Below are 17,576 nucleotides of genomic sequence, written 5' to 3' on the forward strand. Positions count from 1 at the left end.
CAAATTTGACATTTGATGCAATTTCATCCACAGAAAAATGTCTTGCACAGATAAAGTCTTTGCGATATTAAACAGACCATCATGAGTTTGCTGTGAGCTACTGGAATTACCCCCGCTCTCTTCCTCCTTTTGTTTATTGTCAGTAGAACTTTAGAAGTGCTCGAGCGGCGGGCCAGCTTGTGTTGTGATTGGGTTCTGCTGATTACAAGAAGATCTGGATGTGATTCCACAGTTGATTATGTGGTCAGCGAACAAAGACGCTCTTTCTGAATCGTAGCATCCGAGCAATATCGCTTGCACACAGGCCAGAGCACCTGTTAAAGAGCACTGGAGTAGAAATAACAGACATCTATGGTTTAGAGTGGAGACAACTCAGGCCGTAGTTGACCTGAAAGAGAAGACTGATCAGAGATTTAGAGTTTAAGCTAATAAAAACACATACTTGTGTTGCATTATGAAGTACATTGCAGTAATCCTTTCATTAATACTATAATTAATACTTTAATTCAGCAAGGACACGTTCAATTTATCAAAAATGACAGTAAAGCTGTAGTCATAAAAGTGTCCTGAAAAAGAAAAGTTTTAAGAAATGTTTCTTGAGCAGCAAATCAGCATATTAGAATGATTTCTGAAGGATCATGTGACACTGAAGCCTGGAGTAATGATGCTGAAAATTCAGCTTTGCATCTCAGAAATAAATTCCATTTTAAAATACATTCACATAGAAAAGTTATTTTAAATTGAAATAATATTTCACAAAAATATTAAATATTACTGTCCTCACTGCAAGAAACTGCTCTGACACAATTGCAGCCAATCAGAAAATAGCAGATGTTTCATTTTAATTACATGTTGAGCAGTCTCAGATGTCACTTTTTTCTACCCTATTGTGGTATAATTCTATAAAATAATAGGATCATTACAAACCGTGATTGATCGCTGACTGGCATGACATGCCAATGATGGTTTAACCAGAAGTAATGTCTTCTCCAATGTCTCATTATTACATGACTCACTATTTGATCTGGCTGTTAAAGGGATACTCCACTTTAAAATGAAAATTCTGTCATCATCATATACTCACCCTCATGTTGTTTCAAACCTGTATGAATTTATTTCTTCTGCTGAACAGAAAGGAAGATATTTAGAAGAATCAGTAACCAGACAGTTTCTGGTCTCATTGACTTCCATAGTATATTTTTTTCCTACTATGGAAGTCAATGAGACCAGAAACTGTCTGGTTACTGACATTCTTCTAAATATCTTCCTTTCTATTCAGCAGAAGAAATAAATTCATACAGGTTTGAAACAACATGAGGGTGAGTATATGATGATGACAGAATTTTCATTTTAAAGTGGAGTATCCCTTTAAATGTTAAAGGGGTGGTCCGTCCCTAACTTTATTTAGTGTGTAATGTTGCTGTTTGAGCATAAACAACATCTGCAAAGTTATGACGCTCAAAGTTCAAAGCAAAGGAAGATTCAAAGCAAAGGAAGATATTTTCTTTTAAAGAAATTGCTTTTTAAGGACTACAACAAACGGCTGGTAGGGACTACACAAGCTTCCTCCCGGGTTAGTGACATCACAAACCCTAAAATTTACATAAGCCCTGCCCTGGGAACGCGATTTATAGATTATCAAGATAGAATATGCTAATCAGTGACTAGATGATAACTACACATAAGCTACAAAAATTAATCAACTAACCAATCAGAAATGTTGTCTACATGTTGTCACTTCTTCTTGAGTCCCTCCATCTTTCTGACTCCGGCTTGAACATAAAAGGCTAAAGCTTTTGAAATTTTCAGCGCATGTTTGTGTGAGTGCAAGGTGTTGAAGCTCCGCCCTCTGTGCTGGTAGCAGCAGCAGCTCATTTGCATTTAAAGGGACAGACACAAAAACGGTGCGTTTTTGCTCACCCTCAAAAAGTGACAATTTTAACATGCTATATAAATATATCTGTGGGGTATTTTGAGCTAAAACTTCACATACACACTGGGGACATCAGAGATGTATTTTACATCTTGTGAAAAGGGCATTATACCACCCCTTTAAGACATTTTAAACAAGCGTTTTTATTTTCAGGATTACAACTGGAGACCCCTTGCTGAATTAAACATGCGGCAAATGTAGTGAGGTCATGTTACAACGGTGTAGCATAGAATACTTTAGAAATTGGAATTGGAACTTGGAACAACAAAAGCAAATAGAACATAATATAATCAGTCATTCTGTCTACATTGGATGCAGAGCGGCGTGACGCGACACGACAAAATCCAGACCGTACACTGATGCCCCGTTCATTTTCTGACGTACTTCAAGCATCCGCGCTACTTCCGACATGAAGAACAAATGGATTTGCAATGGTCAGTTTTGTCACGTACAGCGCGGACAGCTTCTAGCTGTTGTGGTGCGACACGACAACGGTCGCATTCGATGTAGACACAGTGTTACTGTTTAAAAAAAAATGTATTGCAGGATGCAGTGTATACTATGAAATATTCTCTAAATATAAGTATTCCATTCCCAATCGTTTTGCTCAAGGGCAGGATGATTGGAGAAAAAGATTATCTAATAAGATCTTAATAACAGTCTGGTTGCATCTTCCCTCCATCCCTCAGTGTGATGTGAACCTTTTCTGTTTAGGGTGACTGCTGCTCTTCTGAACGGAATTAATAAGCTGAAATATGATTGGCTACTGTTTTTAGGCTGAGGTAATAGGACATTTAGAAAGCCAATATCCTGTTGTCCTTTTTTTCTGTATTTCTGTCTCTAAACATCCTTTTCTCAAAACACATTGCTACATATTTCATACAGCTGTAGCTGGAGTCATGTATTTTTGGTGCCATTAGAGATAATCACAAGTTGCAAATATATATATATTTTTTTTTTTTTTCATGCACATCTTCTGCCTTGACAGTGTTATTGTTATTACCTGACTGGCAATCTTTCACAATAGAAAACAAGGCTTTTTGTCGAGGAAATTTTGTTTTTGATATGCTGTAGCATGCATTCATTTTATGTTCTCAAAAAGCACACAAGCAAACAAAGAACCTCACAAACGAGTGGGAAAAAATGATCAGGAGCAGGTCTAAAAATGATTTCTGCAGGGATAAATAGGGTGTTTCCTTTCCCCTTGATACAAAAGACGGAGCAGCTGTACCACAAAGAAGAACAATGACTTTGTAACGTATCTGATTTTGTTGTTTTGTGTTTGTTCGACAGGAACTGTGAGGGCAGAAACATCCGCTACAGAACATGCAGCAACACAGTAAGTCAGTATGATATGTTATGAGGCCCACCAGGAGTCTCCATCTGCAGAAGTGCCACAAAGTTATATAGAATTGAAATGCCTGCCGTTCATAAATTTATACAGATGCCCCATCCCTTGCATGTTCGTTTATTAGATATTTGGACTAATTTGGTCATTCTTCCTGTTACCAGTAAGAGGGTAGCACTCACAGCTCCGTTTAACACATTTTAACACTATTCATTTTAGTGGATTTCCACAGATTTTCCCTGAAACACTACACAAGTCTGCAGATTAATCACAGTTTACTCAAGGAGGATTTAACCTTTCATAAATTCATGTTTACTCAATTTGGCAGTGTACTTTAAACGTTTTTACAGAAGTACATTGCGGAATAATATAATTTGCAAAATATTTGCGTTTCCCTGAGAAACTATGTGTTCACTTGCAAAAGCACTTAAATATAGTTTTCCCTCCAACCTATTTCCTATTCCATGTCCCTTTAGGGCAGGGGTGTCCAAACTTAGTCCTGGAGGGCCACTGTCCTGCAGAGTTTGCCTTGCCTCAACACACCTTCCTGGAAGTTTCTTGTATGCCTAGTAAGACCTTGATTAGCTGGTTCATGTGTTTTTAATTGGAGTCGGAGCTAAACTTTGCAGGACAGTGGCCCTCCAGGAGCAGGAATGGACAGCTTAGGGGCTGCCTAAGAAAAGTGAGGGAGAAATAGAAGTAATTTCATAAGATTTTATGTGCATTTTCCAAGTGTGACATGTCGATTTTAAGGTGGGAATCAAGAGCTGGTTATTAGTTTTAAATATTTGATTTCATTAATAGATATTGAAGGTTTACATTCTTTTTCTTATGCAAGGGATTTTCTATTCGCAAATTATTCATTCTTTTGAGTTGGATCTTTTCCTTGTAACAAAAAAACAGTGAGCCAGTTCTTTATTGATTCTTTGATGAATTGTTCAAATGATTCACAAATCAATCTTAAACTCCTTTGGCTAACATCTCAAAAAGTCTCAAAAATAAACGTTAATGGAATTGTTATTAACCAGAATTGTTTAGTGGAATCAGAACCAGAGATGTGCTTTATGATTCAGTCAATAGTCCCCAACTGCTCGACAATCTAATTTTGAGAGCTGTTAGATGCCCATGTGTTTCAAAGACCATTTTCATCAAAAGCAAGTGTTTTTCTACCATTGAAGTGGTTTCATCTGAAATCACATTCCTCCTTCGCCCACAATTCCAATCAGAGCCATCTGGGAAAGATCCCCAGCATAACATTTATTCAATTTCCATCAAAACAGTGAGAACTGATGCCTGGTCTTCCCTCTCAGGCTTCATAATTGCCATTGATGAGATTCGTTGTTGAATTGTTCTTTTTATTTCCATTACTGATCCTGACATTTGTAATCGCTCCATCCGATGGAGACGTTTCAATTATGGGCATCACTGATGATCTTTGCACATGGGGGTTTCTGAGCCGATCAAATGATTAAATGAGTTCAAAGTCCCAAGCTATAGAGGAAGAATTGTTTTTTTCTTCAGTGCACAGGAGATGACATAGGAAATATTGTTTTTCAAAACATGCTGGTTTGCCACAGTTCAATTACACTGTCTCCATTCGTTAATGCACCCGGTCATCTGCATATGCTTTATGATGTTACGCATAAGGTCACGATTTAATCTTACCTCATAGAAAATAATATTTCCATTGTCATTGTCGGGCCAGTTGTTACTGTTGGGTCTTTTAAATGTCAGTGTTATTAAATTATAGTCAAAGATGTAAAAAATATCTGATAGCTGCCACATTTTCTTTCTACCAATCAGGACTGTCCTCTAGAGTCAGGTGACTTCAGGACTCAACAATGCTCTGCCCACAATGACATCAAGTACCAGGGACAAACCTACGAGTGGATACCTGTGACGTACGACCCTATTTCACCCTGCACCCTCCGATGTCAGGCCCGGGGGAAAAGCCTGGTGGTAGAACTGGCGCCCAAAGTGTTGGACGGCACTCGGTGTAAAGCGGACTCTCTGGATATGTGTATCAGTGGGATCTGTCAGGTAACCGTTACTGAATTAACTTAAGCTACGGAAGCTGCCAGTGATGCTTCCTTCGAGTTTGAAATATCAGAGCATTACATCATAAGAGTTGCCACAAGGGGCACTATAGCGAGCATTAGCTGTTTAGTATGCTCTTTTGTCTATTTAAAGGGATAGTTCATGCAAAAATATGTTGTTCCAAACACAAGACTTTGGTTAATCTTCTAAACACAAATGAAGATATTTTTCATGAAACCAGAGAGGTTTCTGTCACTCTTTTGAAATTCCAAGTAACTAAAACTGTAAAGATCCAAAAAGGTCATAAAGGCATTGTAAAATGAATCCATATGAATCATCCATATGAATCCAAGTCTTGTTAAAAGATACAATCACTTTATATGATGAATAGATTTAATTTATGATTTTATTTACGTCTAAACTATGATCGACACACATACAAAGAGAACATCACATATGGTAAACACTAGGGGTGTGACAGTAAATTATGGTTCGGTACGTACTTCTGTTTTGAAGTCACGGTTCATTATGTTTTCGGTACAGAACAAAGTATGCATTTTTATTAAACAGTAGTTTACTGAACTACTGTATGTGATGCGCTCTAAGCTAAAAATAAATCTGTTCAACATTTAAAGCAATCAAATCTCTTCACAAAACTTGAATTAAACCACTCTAATCATAATGATTAATTTTCACCTTTTCCATTGTTTATTTGATTGGTTTTGGCTGTTTTTGTACTTTGTTTCTGGCTTGGATTTGTGAGAAGTTGTAAAAACGACTGTCTAGCGGAAGTAGGTGCTTACCAGGTGCACTTGAACGCAGTATGAGATGGCAAAACTCCCAGAAAACCAAAGTTCTGTTAAAAACTGAAATCCGAAAATGTTATTTATGCATAAGCCTACTTAAGTGAGCATTTACAGCGCTTAAGTTAAGACCTCTGTCCTTTAAAGTACAGTCTAGGCTTGTTGATGAGGTGAAAAACGTTCTTCTGAAGCCAGAGTCACTCAGTATTTACGAGGGAGAATTCTTGACCTTTTCAGCTCTGTTCTGACATGCATTACAGTAATATTATTACAATGAGAATAAGCTTTACAGTTTTATCCATTTCTTTTCCTGAATATATTTGGATCAAATATCCATCCACTGGAGTTACCAAACCATCTGCTTCTGCCATAGTATCAGTCTTTTTTATTGCATGTCCAAAAGCTTAATGTTATTGTTTGGCAGTACTGATGCCAACAGGTTTTCCATTCTGGATGTTTCTAACTGCGCAGTTCACATTTCCTAAAACTATTTTTATAAAACCTGCAGCGAAAGTGAAAAGATAATGAAATAATGACCATAAACATAGGAAAACCGTCTCTCTTTTTCAGTATTACATATGTGTGGATTTGGGGTATATTTAGGTCACGATTCTGCCAGATTGACCTCAGTTCTGTGTCCTTGTGTGAGCAAAAGAGAGAAAGAGGCCGAATCGACAGAAAGACAGGGATTGAGTTTCCATTTGACCATGGCTCCAGTTTAGGAAGTTAAAACGCAGGATTTCAAAAAAGAAGTTGCTTGGAAACTACTTAACGGTAATTACAAGCTGAAAGCTTGCATACATATTAGACTTGATTTAGCACTAATTTAGCATTCATTTCACAAATAACTTTCCAGTGCACCTAGAGCTTGAATAACTTTGCAGTGTTTATAAAGGCTATGTTTGATGTGCATAAAGAAATAGTTCACCCAAATATAGAAATGGGGACTTTCGCTCTGAGTATTTATAGGAATTTGCAGGGCGGTCCTCCGAGAACTAAACATTTTCCTGGTTTCATTCACACTGCCAGTAGAAACTCTGTAATAACATAAGCCATCACTAATATCCTGCCTCTGGTTGTTGTGCGGGACTTTTATTTTGACAGTGCTGTGGACTTTTACTTTGACGGCGCTGAGAACGGCAGAGCCTGAGCACACAGTGCTCCCATTCTCTGTCTACATTAGTTTATGATCTGTTTAACGGTCCTATCTAATGTGTTATTAGATACAACTGTTGAAGGGGTGGTTGATTATGATTTCACTTTTCTAACTTTAGTTAGTGTGTAATGTTGATGTTTGAGCATAAACAACATCTGCAAAGTTACGACGCTCAAAGTTAAATATGGCTTTGTTAAATACAAAGGACGTTAACAACTGATAGGGACTACACAAGCTTCCTCTCGGGTTAGTGACATCACAGACCCTAAAATTTACATTAACCCCACCCCCGGGAACGCAATTTAATGAATGACTAGAAGATAGTTAACTCCACATCAGCTACATGAATTCATAAATGAACCATTCAGAAACGTCCTGTTGCATTCTACATGTTGCCACTCTTCTTGAGTCTCTCCATCATTGTGCGACTCCGGTTTGAACATTAAAGGCAGAACAGTTTCTGACATTTTAGTGTGTGTCTGTGTGAGGTAAGGGAGCTGCTAACACACAAGCTCTTCTTGAAGCTCCGCCCTCTGTGACGGGAGCAGCAGCTCATTTGCATTTAAAGGGACACACACAAAACGACGCTTTTTTAGGCTATAAACTGTATTTTCACAGCTTTTTAAAAATGGCGGGTGCCAGTGCTTTGCACACGTTCGGTCTATCAACATACATTTACGTCACTGGTAGTTCCTATTGTGCTGGGTTAGACCCTACTCTGAAGGAACTAAATTAGTCCCCCCAAAAGACGTTCCTATACTAAAATCGTTCCTAGTTCCTGGGGTGCGAACACGGCAATAATTGGGTACTTCCACCAAGTTATAGGAACTATGAAAATGTTCCTCCGGTGCGAACCCGTATGCCACTATTTACCCTTATGTATTTATCTCAATACTACTGACTTTCTTTTTCCCCCATGAAAGTAGTATGACGTGTGCACAATATTCCATGTCCTCTGAAATACATTAGCGTTGTTTGAGGAACAGACTGGAACAAGTCATAATTCACTGAAAATTTTAAAGAAATCTATTTTGTGGTCTTGAATATATATAAAAAATGGCACACAAAAGGCATGGTCTGCCAGGTTTGACATCCATTTGCTCTTGCATGTTTCGTAACTGAACGTGATGTGCCACGTGGATATTAATTTTGTGTTATGAGATTTGAGAGCTACACCAGAGGCAACATTTTAACCAGTTTTCATGATTAAATTTAAATGTGTTTGTCTATTCCTCACACAAAGCTATTGTATGGCTTCGGGAAGACTTGGAATAAAGTGCAAAGTCTTTTATGGAGCTGTTTTGGTCCATTCACATTACATTTTGTTTTGTATTTGCAAGAACACCTTGTACATTCTACTAAACTTCATTTTCTGTTCCAAACACGCACACACACACACACACACACACGCACACACAAAAGAGCCATACAAGTTTGGAACAGCATGACGGTAAGTAAATGATGACAAAATGTTTGGATGAACTTTCTCTGAGTTCTCTTAATGTTTTCTGTAGACTTTCAGCTTTTCATTTGGCCGACAGCAAAGAAACACAATAAACTCAAGCCAAATCATATACAATCATCAGAATACAAAGCAGTATTGCACTGTAACTGAATTCTACAGTGTTAATGAAACTTCCTTTGCGTTGCACCTATTTTGACCTCAGCTCCTGTGAGTATTAGGTAAATTGGCGTAAATGAAGCTTGTCTGTTTATTTGTGCTGGTTTACCAGAGCTACCGAGTGAAGTCATGCTGTTTGCTATCTCTGGCTGCTTTCCCTATTGCCCTGCTTGTGTAAACAGAATTTTGCATTAAAGCTGGGCAGTTTTTCTTGCACAGATGGCAAATTCTTTGCAGAACATCACTGTGAGTAGCACAGATTTCTCTGTAAATATTGAGGATTCTAAGAGCGAACTTGTGCGCAAGGGATGAAAACTTCTGAAAAATGATTTGGTAATCTCTCATGTTTTATATGTTGGCTGTCCATGAATTTTGATGATGCTTGGTAGAGCTTAAACATTGTAGTTTGGAGCCGTGCACCGGCCAGCTTCTCAGTGCATTCATTTTATAGTCAGTTTCTGTTATGGAGGAAGCATGAATTGTTGGTTGAGGTCCCGCAGACATGTCAGAAATGACCTTCACTCAAAATAGTGTTTCAGCTCTGGGCATGAATCAGGAAAATGTTCACTACAAAATGCTGTAGTGGATAATGAGTCTTATTTGGAGAGTAAGTCAAGTCTCAAGTCATTTTTTTTGTGACTTGAGTGCAACTCGACTTCCATTCTATGTCCTTTCTGTCCCATTTAGCCTTTTTCTGAGTGGTTGTTCTGTCATTTATTACAGGAAGTTGGCTGTGACAGACAACTGGGAAGCAACGCTAAAGAGGACAACTGTGGCGTGTGCGCTGGAGACGGTTCCACCTGCCGACTAGTCCGAGGCCAGGCGCTGCCCCACATCTCACCTGAAGAACGTAGGTACACACATACATAAGCACATTCCTCTTTGTTGGTTTTGTTTTTGGAGTATTGCTTAGTTTTTTTTATCTCTGTGACATTCGGACTGGGATTGGTTGTAAAGCTAGTGTTTGAGTTTTGATTTTTAAAGCTTTTTTGGTCATAAATTGTACAACACTTTTACTATGGCAGAAAACTGCAGGGAGCCCTTAAAGCTTCTTTACAATAGTTGGTTTATAAACGCTTTTCACGCTTTTCATGTTGCATTCTCTAATGCACGTTATAAGTGACCTAAACTCAGAGAAGATGAAGAGATGAGTTCATGTGGAGCGGGATTTACTGTGAACAGATCCAATCTGAGACACTGAAAGTATCACAGTAACGCGCTTCACTCTGAAACACACAGCGCATATACTGTATTCATTTAATTATTCCTTTGCCATTTGATAATCACACTTAGCCATATAACGATTTTGGTTTTATTCCAATTAACCATGCAGCTCTACATGATTCTGAATGTTAGAATGAGTCATTGGACTATTTCCCCTCTTTTTTTTTTTTTAAGTTTATTGCTGTATCAAATCAAATAATCCTAAAGGTTCAGAAACACTAAAGCCATAAACGGTTGTGTTTTGGGCAGTCTTACATTCCCTGTGGTCTTCGGTTAGTGCAAGCATTGGCAGCTTTATTAGCCTGCTTAATTTATGTGATTGCCAGCAGTTGGATTGTTTGCATTCTGGGACTGAAGATAGAGTTATTGATTCCCTTTAAAGCATGTGAGGGATTCTCAGTCCATTTGTGAGAAATAACACACTTAATGCTGTGGCTTTTGCTTGTAAATAGCTAGTTGTCATTTCTTTAAGATTATTACCCAAATACTCAGTTTGTGTTTCTGTCTGCTGGGCAAGTATTTGGTTTTTAGGCAGGACGCCATTGCTGAAATCATGTCTGTTTAAAAATATCAAATAACCAAACTGTTTTATGTAACCAACCACACCCCAAATTAATTAAGACAGATATTTTTTTCTTTCTGCACGCTGTACGGCTGAATGTCGCCTTTAAAACATGCCAGCCTGAGGAGCACAAGGCTATTTCTGTGGCACTTTACAGTGTTCTTGCCTTGAGTTTTATATTGTTTTTGGTAAGATCCTGCAGTGTCTTGTGTTTGATGGCTGCCGAGGATTTTTCCTCATCCAAAAATTCCTTTGTCTTACAGCAATGTGCTCAAACGGCTCTGATTACGGCTCTGTTCCAAAACTTAACGCCGCGTAGGCTGCATTTTTAGGCATCGTAAGCACACTCCCCACGCAAAGGCTGTTCCAAAGTGTAGGTAGCATGACTATGCTGCCTTCTAAGATACCTTTGGCAGCATCACATGTATCCTTTGAGGAAAAATGCATTGCGAGATGGATGACACGTTTATTATAAAGTTAATTATAAATATACACTACCGTTCAAGTTTGGAGTCTTTATATTTTTAATGTTTTTTGAAATAAGTCTCTTTTGCTCACCAAGGCTGCATATGTTTGGTTTCAATTAACACAGTAAAAATAGTACTATTGTGAAGTGAACATTTTAAAATATCTGTTTTATATTTGAATGTATTTTAAAATGTAATGTATTCCTTTGATGGCAAAGCTGAATTTTCAGCAGCCATTACAGACCTATCTGTTTAGCTTGTGAAAACAAAGGCCAATCAGATGTGTTTAAGTTAGTCAGAATCCGCTCAAAATGGACTTGCACACTCACAAATCCTTTTATTATAACCAACAATGTATAAACACAATGTCAATAAGAGAATCATTGCACAGCGTAGACAGCTTCATTGATTATAACGGGAGTTTTCTCAACAGTGCAGCTTTGTGTATCTCTGTTGTAATTGACAGCTTCAGTGATTGTAATGGCAGTGATCTTTGCTCGCTTTCTGTACATAATATGTATTTTTCATGCTTCGAACTACACATTGCAAAGTTTCTGGATTGACAACCATATTTAAACACACGACTGAATTCGATTGACACTGATAACCATAGAACAATCTGATACTGTGTCAAATGATCTATGCATTCAGTCTTAGATTGTATCAAGTCAGTCACTCTGTTACTTTTTACATATAAATTTATGGATTTTTAAAGATAACATAGTTCTTCCATGATAGTACATTGTTTCATGACCTTCACCGACAGTTAATTTCATGAATAAATAGGGTAAGTTAATATTACAAACTGTTTATTTGCATCTATTTTGGAGGAATATTAGGCTGATGTCACTTTAAGAGCTGCACGGATTCAGTGTACTGACACACACGTGTGTTTTATTTCTCAACTGTTCACGCTCACTTAAGCCATAACCAACTATGTTTACTAGGATACTCGCCAAGATGGGCATTTTGATATGATGTCATATGAATTTGTCTGTTCGAGCGCAATAAGAAGTGAAAGAGAACTCAATTTGGATGTGTGCACAGACTGCACACACAAAACTTCTCACTCATCGAATACCAAATTGAGTTCTCTTTCACGTCTTCTTGCACTTGAATATTTCATTTTGTTTTGCCAAGTATTTCATTTTTTTCTACCATGAAATTTTTTTGGATTATGCAACAGACACAACTCAGTGCCTTCATGCAGTTAATGAATCAAAACCATCAGTATCTGCCTTTTTCATGCTATATAGCCAATATGCCGATGGCTTTAAATTCATAAAAAATAAATAAATATCTATCATCTCTAATTGTGAGTTACATCATAGATTATTCCAAATAGGTTTTATTTCTGTTGATGCTGCCTGAGAAAGCGCTTTGACTGTAGGAAATAGAAAGCAATGCTGCTTACTGGGTTTTGGAACAGAACCTGAGGGACTGGAACTTTTCTCCTTACCAAGACATTTTCACACAATCATGCTATTCATTTTCAAAGCCTGTTAAACCAAAAACGAGGTAATTCGATCCAAACAAGTTATGCATTCTTTAATAAAAGCCGTCTCACTAATAATTCACATGCGTGGCACTGACACGTAGGCTTCTCGTAAGTCGTAGAGCCGTCATGAGGTCTCCAGATGGAAGTCCGGTGATCGGATAGGTCATTTCCCAAAAGACTTCAATCCGGGCTGGATGACTGTCAGGATTCCAGAGCGTCACATGGATCTGTTAATATTAAAATGCAATAAAGCTGCTAATGAGCCTCTGGCTCTTTTAATTCATTCCTTTGTGACTCATTTCTGCATTTTTTAAAGGAGAGCGAGAGAAACACAGATGCATTATGGGTACGTTTGTGTGATTTTTAATTTTACTTGCGGGTCGATGCATCTTTTGTGGAGCAGTTAGCCACATTAGATTACTTTTTTCTCCATCGTTATAAACAAATTTGAAGTCACACTTGCATGGTTGGGTTATTTTTAAAGTGAGGGCAATTACGTCTTGGGTTTTTTTATTGGTTTTTTTGAAACACAGCATTGTTTGGGCATTTTTTACCCTGTTTACAACTGACTGGTGTCTGAAACTTTTTTCATTATAGCAATAAATTCCAGTACTTTCTATATATGTTTCCAAAAGTAAATATTTTGGGGCTCCCATGATGTTGGTGCATTTCCAAGCCCTATAATTGCTGGATGCGGTGAGCATTGCAGAGCGAAGGGAAAAACACCTCTTTTCCTACATCAATTCCTGCTAATGCAATAAACGGCATTAGCACTTTGCATCTACACAAGCCACTCACTTTATATTTGACCCAAAAGTGTCTCAGTTAAAGAAGTTATTAAGGAAGCTACTTTGAAAGCTGTAGCTTGCCAGGCTACAAGCGAAGGGTGTTTGCTGTTGAAACCAGGGGCACTTTTAAAAAAACACACTTTTTACATCCTTACTAATTTAATTATTTGACCACTAAAAATCTCCAAGGGCTATAATACATGCGGAACGTTTTTTCATTTTTGTAATTTTCTTTGAAAATCATGAACATTCTCACCACATCTCAAATGAGCTGTTTTTTCAAACGCGTTCTGTGGTGCAAATGACAGTGATAGAAATTACATTTTTATAATACAATTGCTGATTCCCTTTGCCTTTTTGTTGCTAATTTCATAGCAAGCATGTTATGAATTTATATTTTATAGGTAATAATTCATCTTTTTTATCATGCATTTTCATATTTCCTCAAGACATGATTATCCATTTTGTCACTTGAGCAAGATCCCGGTTATATAAAATGGCTGATTCCTTTGCCTCGTTGTGGATAATTTGCATGTCATGAATTTAGCCATACAAGTAGTATGCGTGTTTTAATTGAAAATTCCGTAAGGAAATTAAGATTTTATAAAATTACAGCTTGATTGGAAATGAGGCGGAATAAAAAACACTCTGTTTGCGAGTGATATTAACATTGATTTTTCATTGTTTTCTATACACGTCTCATATTTTATATCAAACATGCTCTTTAATAACCAAGCAGAGTTGTGATAAAACTTTATTGGGGGGAGACTGTTTGATGCCACAAATTAGTGACAGTCATAATTTTTTTAAGGTAAATATTATACTAATATTGCATTCATAGTTGAAAATATATATATTTTTTTTTTTTATCATGCATGATCATATTTTAAGAAAGAAATTTTAAGAAGAGAGAAAATTCTTTAATTATTTACTCATTTTTATGTTCCCAAAAATGTCTCCCTTTTTGTTCTATAGGTTTGGAAAAACATGAGTGGGGTTAATAATGACAGAATTTTCATTTCATGGGGGAGCTATTCCTTTGCTCCAGGGGATTATCCCTGTAATAAGTGTCTGTGTATAAGAAATCTAAATAAAGAATAAAAAAGTAGTAGACATGAGTAACTGGAGAGATTTCCTGTATTCAACCCCATTCTCTCCATTACCCCCATTACGCTTGCTTTTACAGAACGCTCTCAATCCAACCATAACTGAAAGCACTCAAGCTGCTCTCTGTTGTGGTTTTCTGTTTACTGAGCTGGAAATTGGTGGGTTTTCTTTTTTCAGCAGTACACTGGGAAGCCACAAATGTTTTGTTTTTTTTTATTGAGAGAGGTCGAACACATTAAGCGTGTCAGAGTTGCAGTGTCTGTGTGTTTGCAACTCATTTACTCTCAAACGTGTAATGACTGTATTTATGTGCACAATGGATACTGACTTGAGCTAGGAGGGATGCTGTATTTCCGAGGGATGCATATACTTCACTTACTGCATACTTTGTCATTCAATACTAGAATTTTGTGTTATCGCATAAAAAAAAAATGCTGGATGGAAACGGCAAGATGCGCATACATTCTAAAAATGTGCTCAATTGGGGCAAAACTTTTCTTTTTTTTTTTTGATAAACTTGGGCTGGGCAACATGGCCAAAAACATTACCAATATAAAAAATTTCATATCAGTCGATATCTATAATTATACAATAAATGTCAAATCTTTATTCCTTTCAAGTTTAAAGGCAGATTTTTGCTCCTAAGTGAAAGTTATTTGTGGTTTTAAACTACTCTTTATTGTCAGAACATGAAAAACACTTTTCCAGTCATTTTTCTTTAACAAAATACATATCTTAATTGACAAATTAATTTCTTAGTTTCTGCATGTGCTAATGGGTAATATTGTTTCAAGTCTGTCTTTGCTGGCACATTGCTTCAACACAGTTTGCAGTGCAGGCGGCAGTATCAATAATATTACACGTTTTGTCTCTTAGAAATAGACATTTGGCAGTCGCTTGAGTTTGGATGCAGATGCAAATTTATGCTCATTAACAAAAACAGCAAAAAATGTAACAACCTAATTTTTATATGGTATAATTTAAATATTCTGTCTGTTTGATTTTTATTAAAATTCCATAGAAGGTCATTATGATCATTAAGATCTTGATAACCACTGTTAAAACCATGCATAGTAGCACCTCAATACCATGATAAAATGTAACTATATTGTTTCTATGGTATTTGTATGAAAAACAGTAGCTTAAATACTCTTAGTATAAATGCACAAATGCGTTTGACTTACTCAAAAAAAAAAAAAACCTGTAATTATATTCCATTACTCCTTTAATACATTTAATACATGTCTACATTAATAATATAATAAAGCTCTACATGAATATCCCACACATCTGCCACAATACCATGGTGCAGTTAGGATGCAGTCACTGTATTATGTGTTGTTTTAATGAGTCTCTGGTTTGTGATTCTTCTTCTTCTTCTTCTTCAGCCATGAAGACGGTGATGGAAGTGCCGATGGGTAGCAGAGGCCTCAGAATCACAGCCAAGGGACCGGATATGATTGGTGAGATTATACATGTTTACTTTATACAAAGATCTGTGGTGTTTCACAGCTTCTGGGTCTAATTCTTGACTTGTCATAAAACTATCATGTATGAAATCTCGACTTAATCCGGCGGTTAGAAGCCATTTAACACTTGTCAAAGGATTATGTTGGAGAATCAACATTAATAATAGCCTGGAAATCCAGACCTAAATCTAAAAGATTAATGGTCTGGCGTCGACTAATGAAAATCGGCCAGCTCAAGGGGCGGCGCCAAGCGTGCATTTGAAAATCTCACTGCACGCAATTGGATAACACTACGACCAGTCACAACAATAAACCCCATACGTTTAGCTACCAGCGGAGCTAACTGGTAGATTATACTCTTACCGTATCCAGTCGGCAAAACAGCAAAAACGTCCTTCTTGCAAAGGAACGATTCGAGCGGCGTCTTCTGTTCCAGTTTTAGATAAAAAGCCAAGTCTAACTCGTTCATTGTAGCGGCCAAAGCCGTTTCAAACAACTGGTGTTCATCCATAGCCATCTTGCAATGTTTACTAATGACTTCGACGTCACAGCGCTGTCGTCATCTGTTTAGCTCGCCTCTGGCCCGCCTATATCAGATAACCCGATGTGATTGGTGCAGCTCAGATCAAGGGGCATATTTAATGAGCATCATTACTCGACACCAGAGTAACTCGCTGAGCAAATTCAGCTTGTGCTCTCGCGAGAACTCTGGATTACCAGGGTACATTAATAATATGAATGAATCCAGTTTTCTGCCTCAGGGCAGAGGCCTTAGAGTGCAATTATAATAGTGTCTCACTGTGTTTTGAGAGATAGCAAGGTGACATTCAGCTGTCAAGGAGTTGCTAGTTTTTCCACACTCTAGTTTTTTTGTTCCAGAGAGAATTTCTGAAATCTGACAGTTAACACCATCGGGAATCTTTCGAATGACAAATCCTATTTCATTCTAAAATCTGCTGAAATATGAGAAATTATATTTATCCTAAAGAAAGTGAAGCACCTTATTTGTCGTTTTTATACTTTATCTTTATTTATTTCAGGGTTATTTTAGTTTTAAGTTTTATTAATATTATGAATCAGTTTTTATTTTTATACTTTTAGTTTTCATGTTAATTTTAGCTAATCTTAATTTCATTATGTGCTTTTATGTTTATATCAGTTTTAGTTTGTGTTATTGATTTCCAGTTCATAATTTTAGTGCTTCAACTTAAACTTATTTCAGTTTATTGCAAATGCAATATTTCTAATTTTCATTTAGCTTATTTTTTTAAACGTTTTAATTTCATCTTTATTTCAATTAACAGAAATGTTTTAAACCCTGATTTATTGATTTATTTGTGAATTGCATTGTAACATTATTTCAGCATTTCCCATTCATTATCTAGCCTGTGGCGGCCCGTAAACCTGTAAAACCTTGTAAACCTGTTTTCAGAGAAGTTTTCCACCAAAATAAAATGCCTGCGGACCCTCCTCAGAGGGACCAAGGTCCACCCACCACAGTCTCACAAAATCCTATTGGAAACACTAATGATGACTAAAGGAGTGGGCTTAGTTTTTATGCCA

The 17,576-nt window shown here is 37.1% G+C and overlaps 1 protein-coding gene across 1 annotated transcript in view; it reads left to right on the top strand.

The window, feature by feature from the left end:
• The window catches only part of adamtsl3 (ADAMTS-like 3), a 164,066-nt gene that overhangs the window by 91,032 nt on the left and 55,458 nt on the right, over positions 1-17,576 (top strand). Inside the window, exons 5-8 of the mRNA XM_084405736.1 lie at positions 3,227-3,272; positions 5,085-5,321; positions 9,622-9,748; positions 15,933-16,007. Of these exons, the coding sequence (XP_084261862.1) occupies positions 3,227-3,272; positions 5,085-5,321; positions 9,622-9,748; positions 15,933-16,007 (485 nt within the window). The remainder of the gene's footprint in view (positions 1-3,226; positions 3,273-5,084; positions 5,322-9,621; positions 9,749-15,932; positions 16,008-17,576) is intronic.

This window comes from Rutilus rutilus (assembly GCF_951802725.1).
Source record: "Rutilus rutilus genome assembly, chromosome: 3".
Classification (NCBI taxonomy): Eukaryota; Metazoa; Chordata; class Actinopteri; order Cypriniformes; family Leuciscidae; genus Rutilus; species Rutilus rutilus.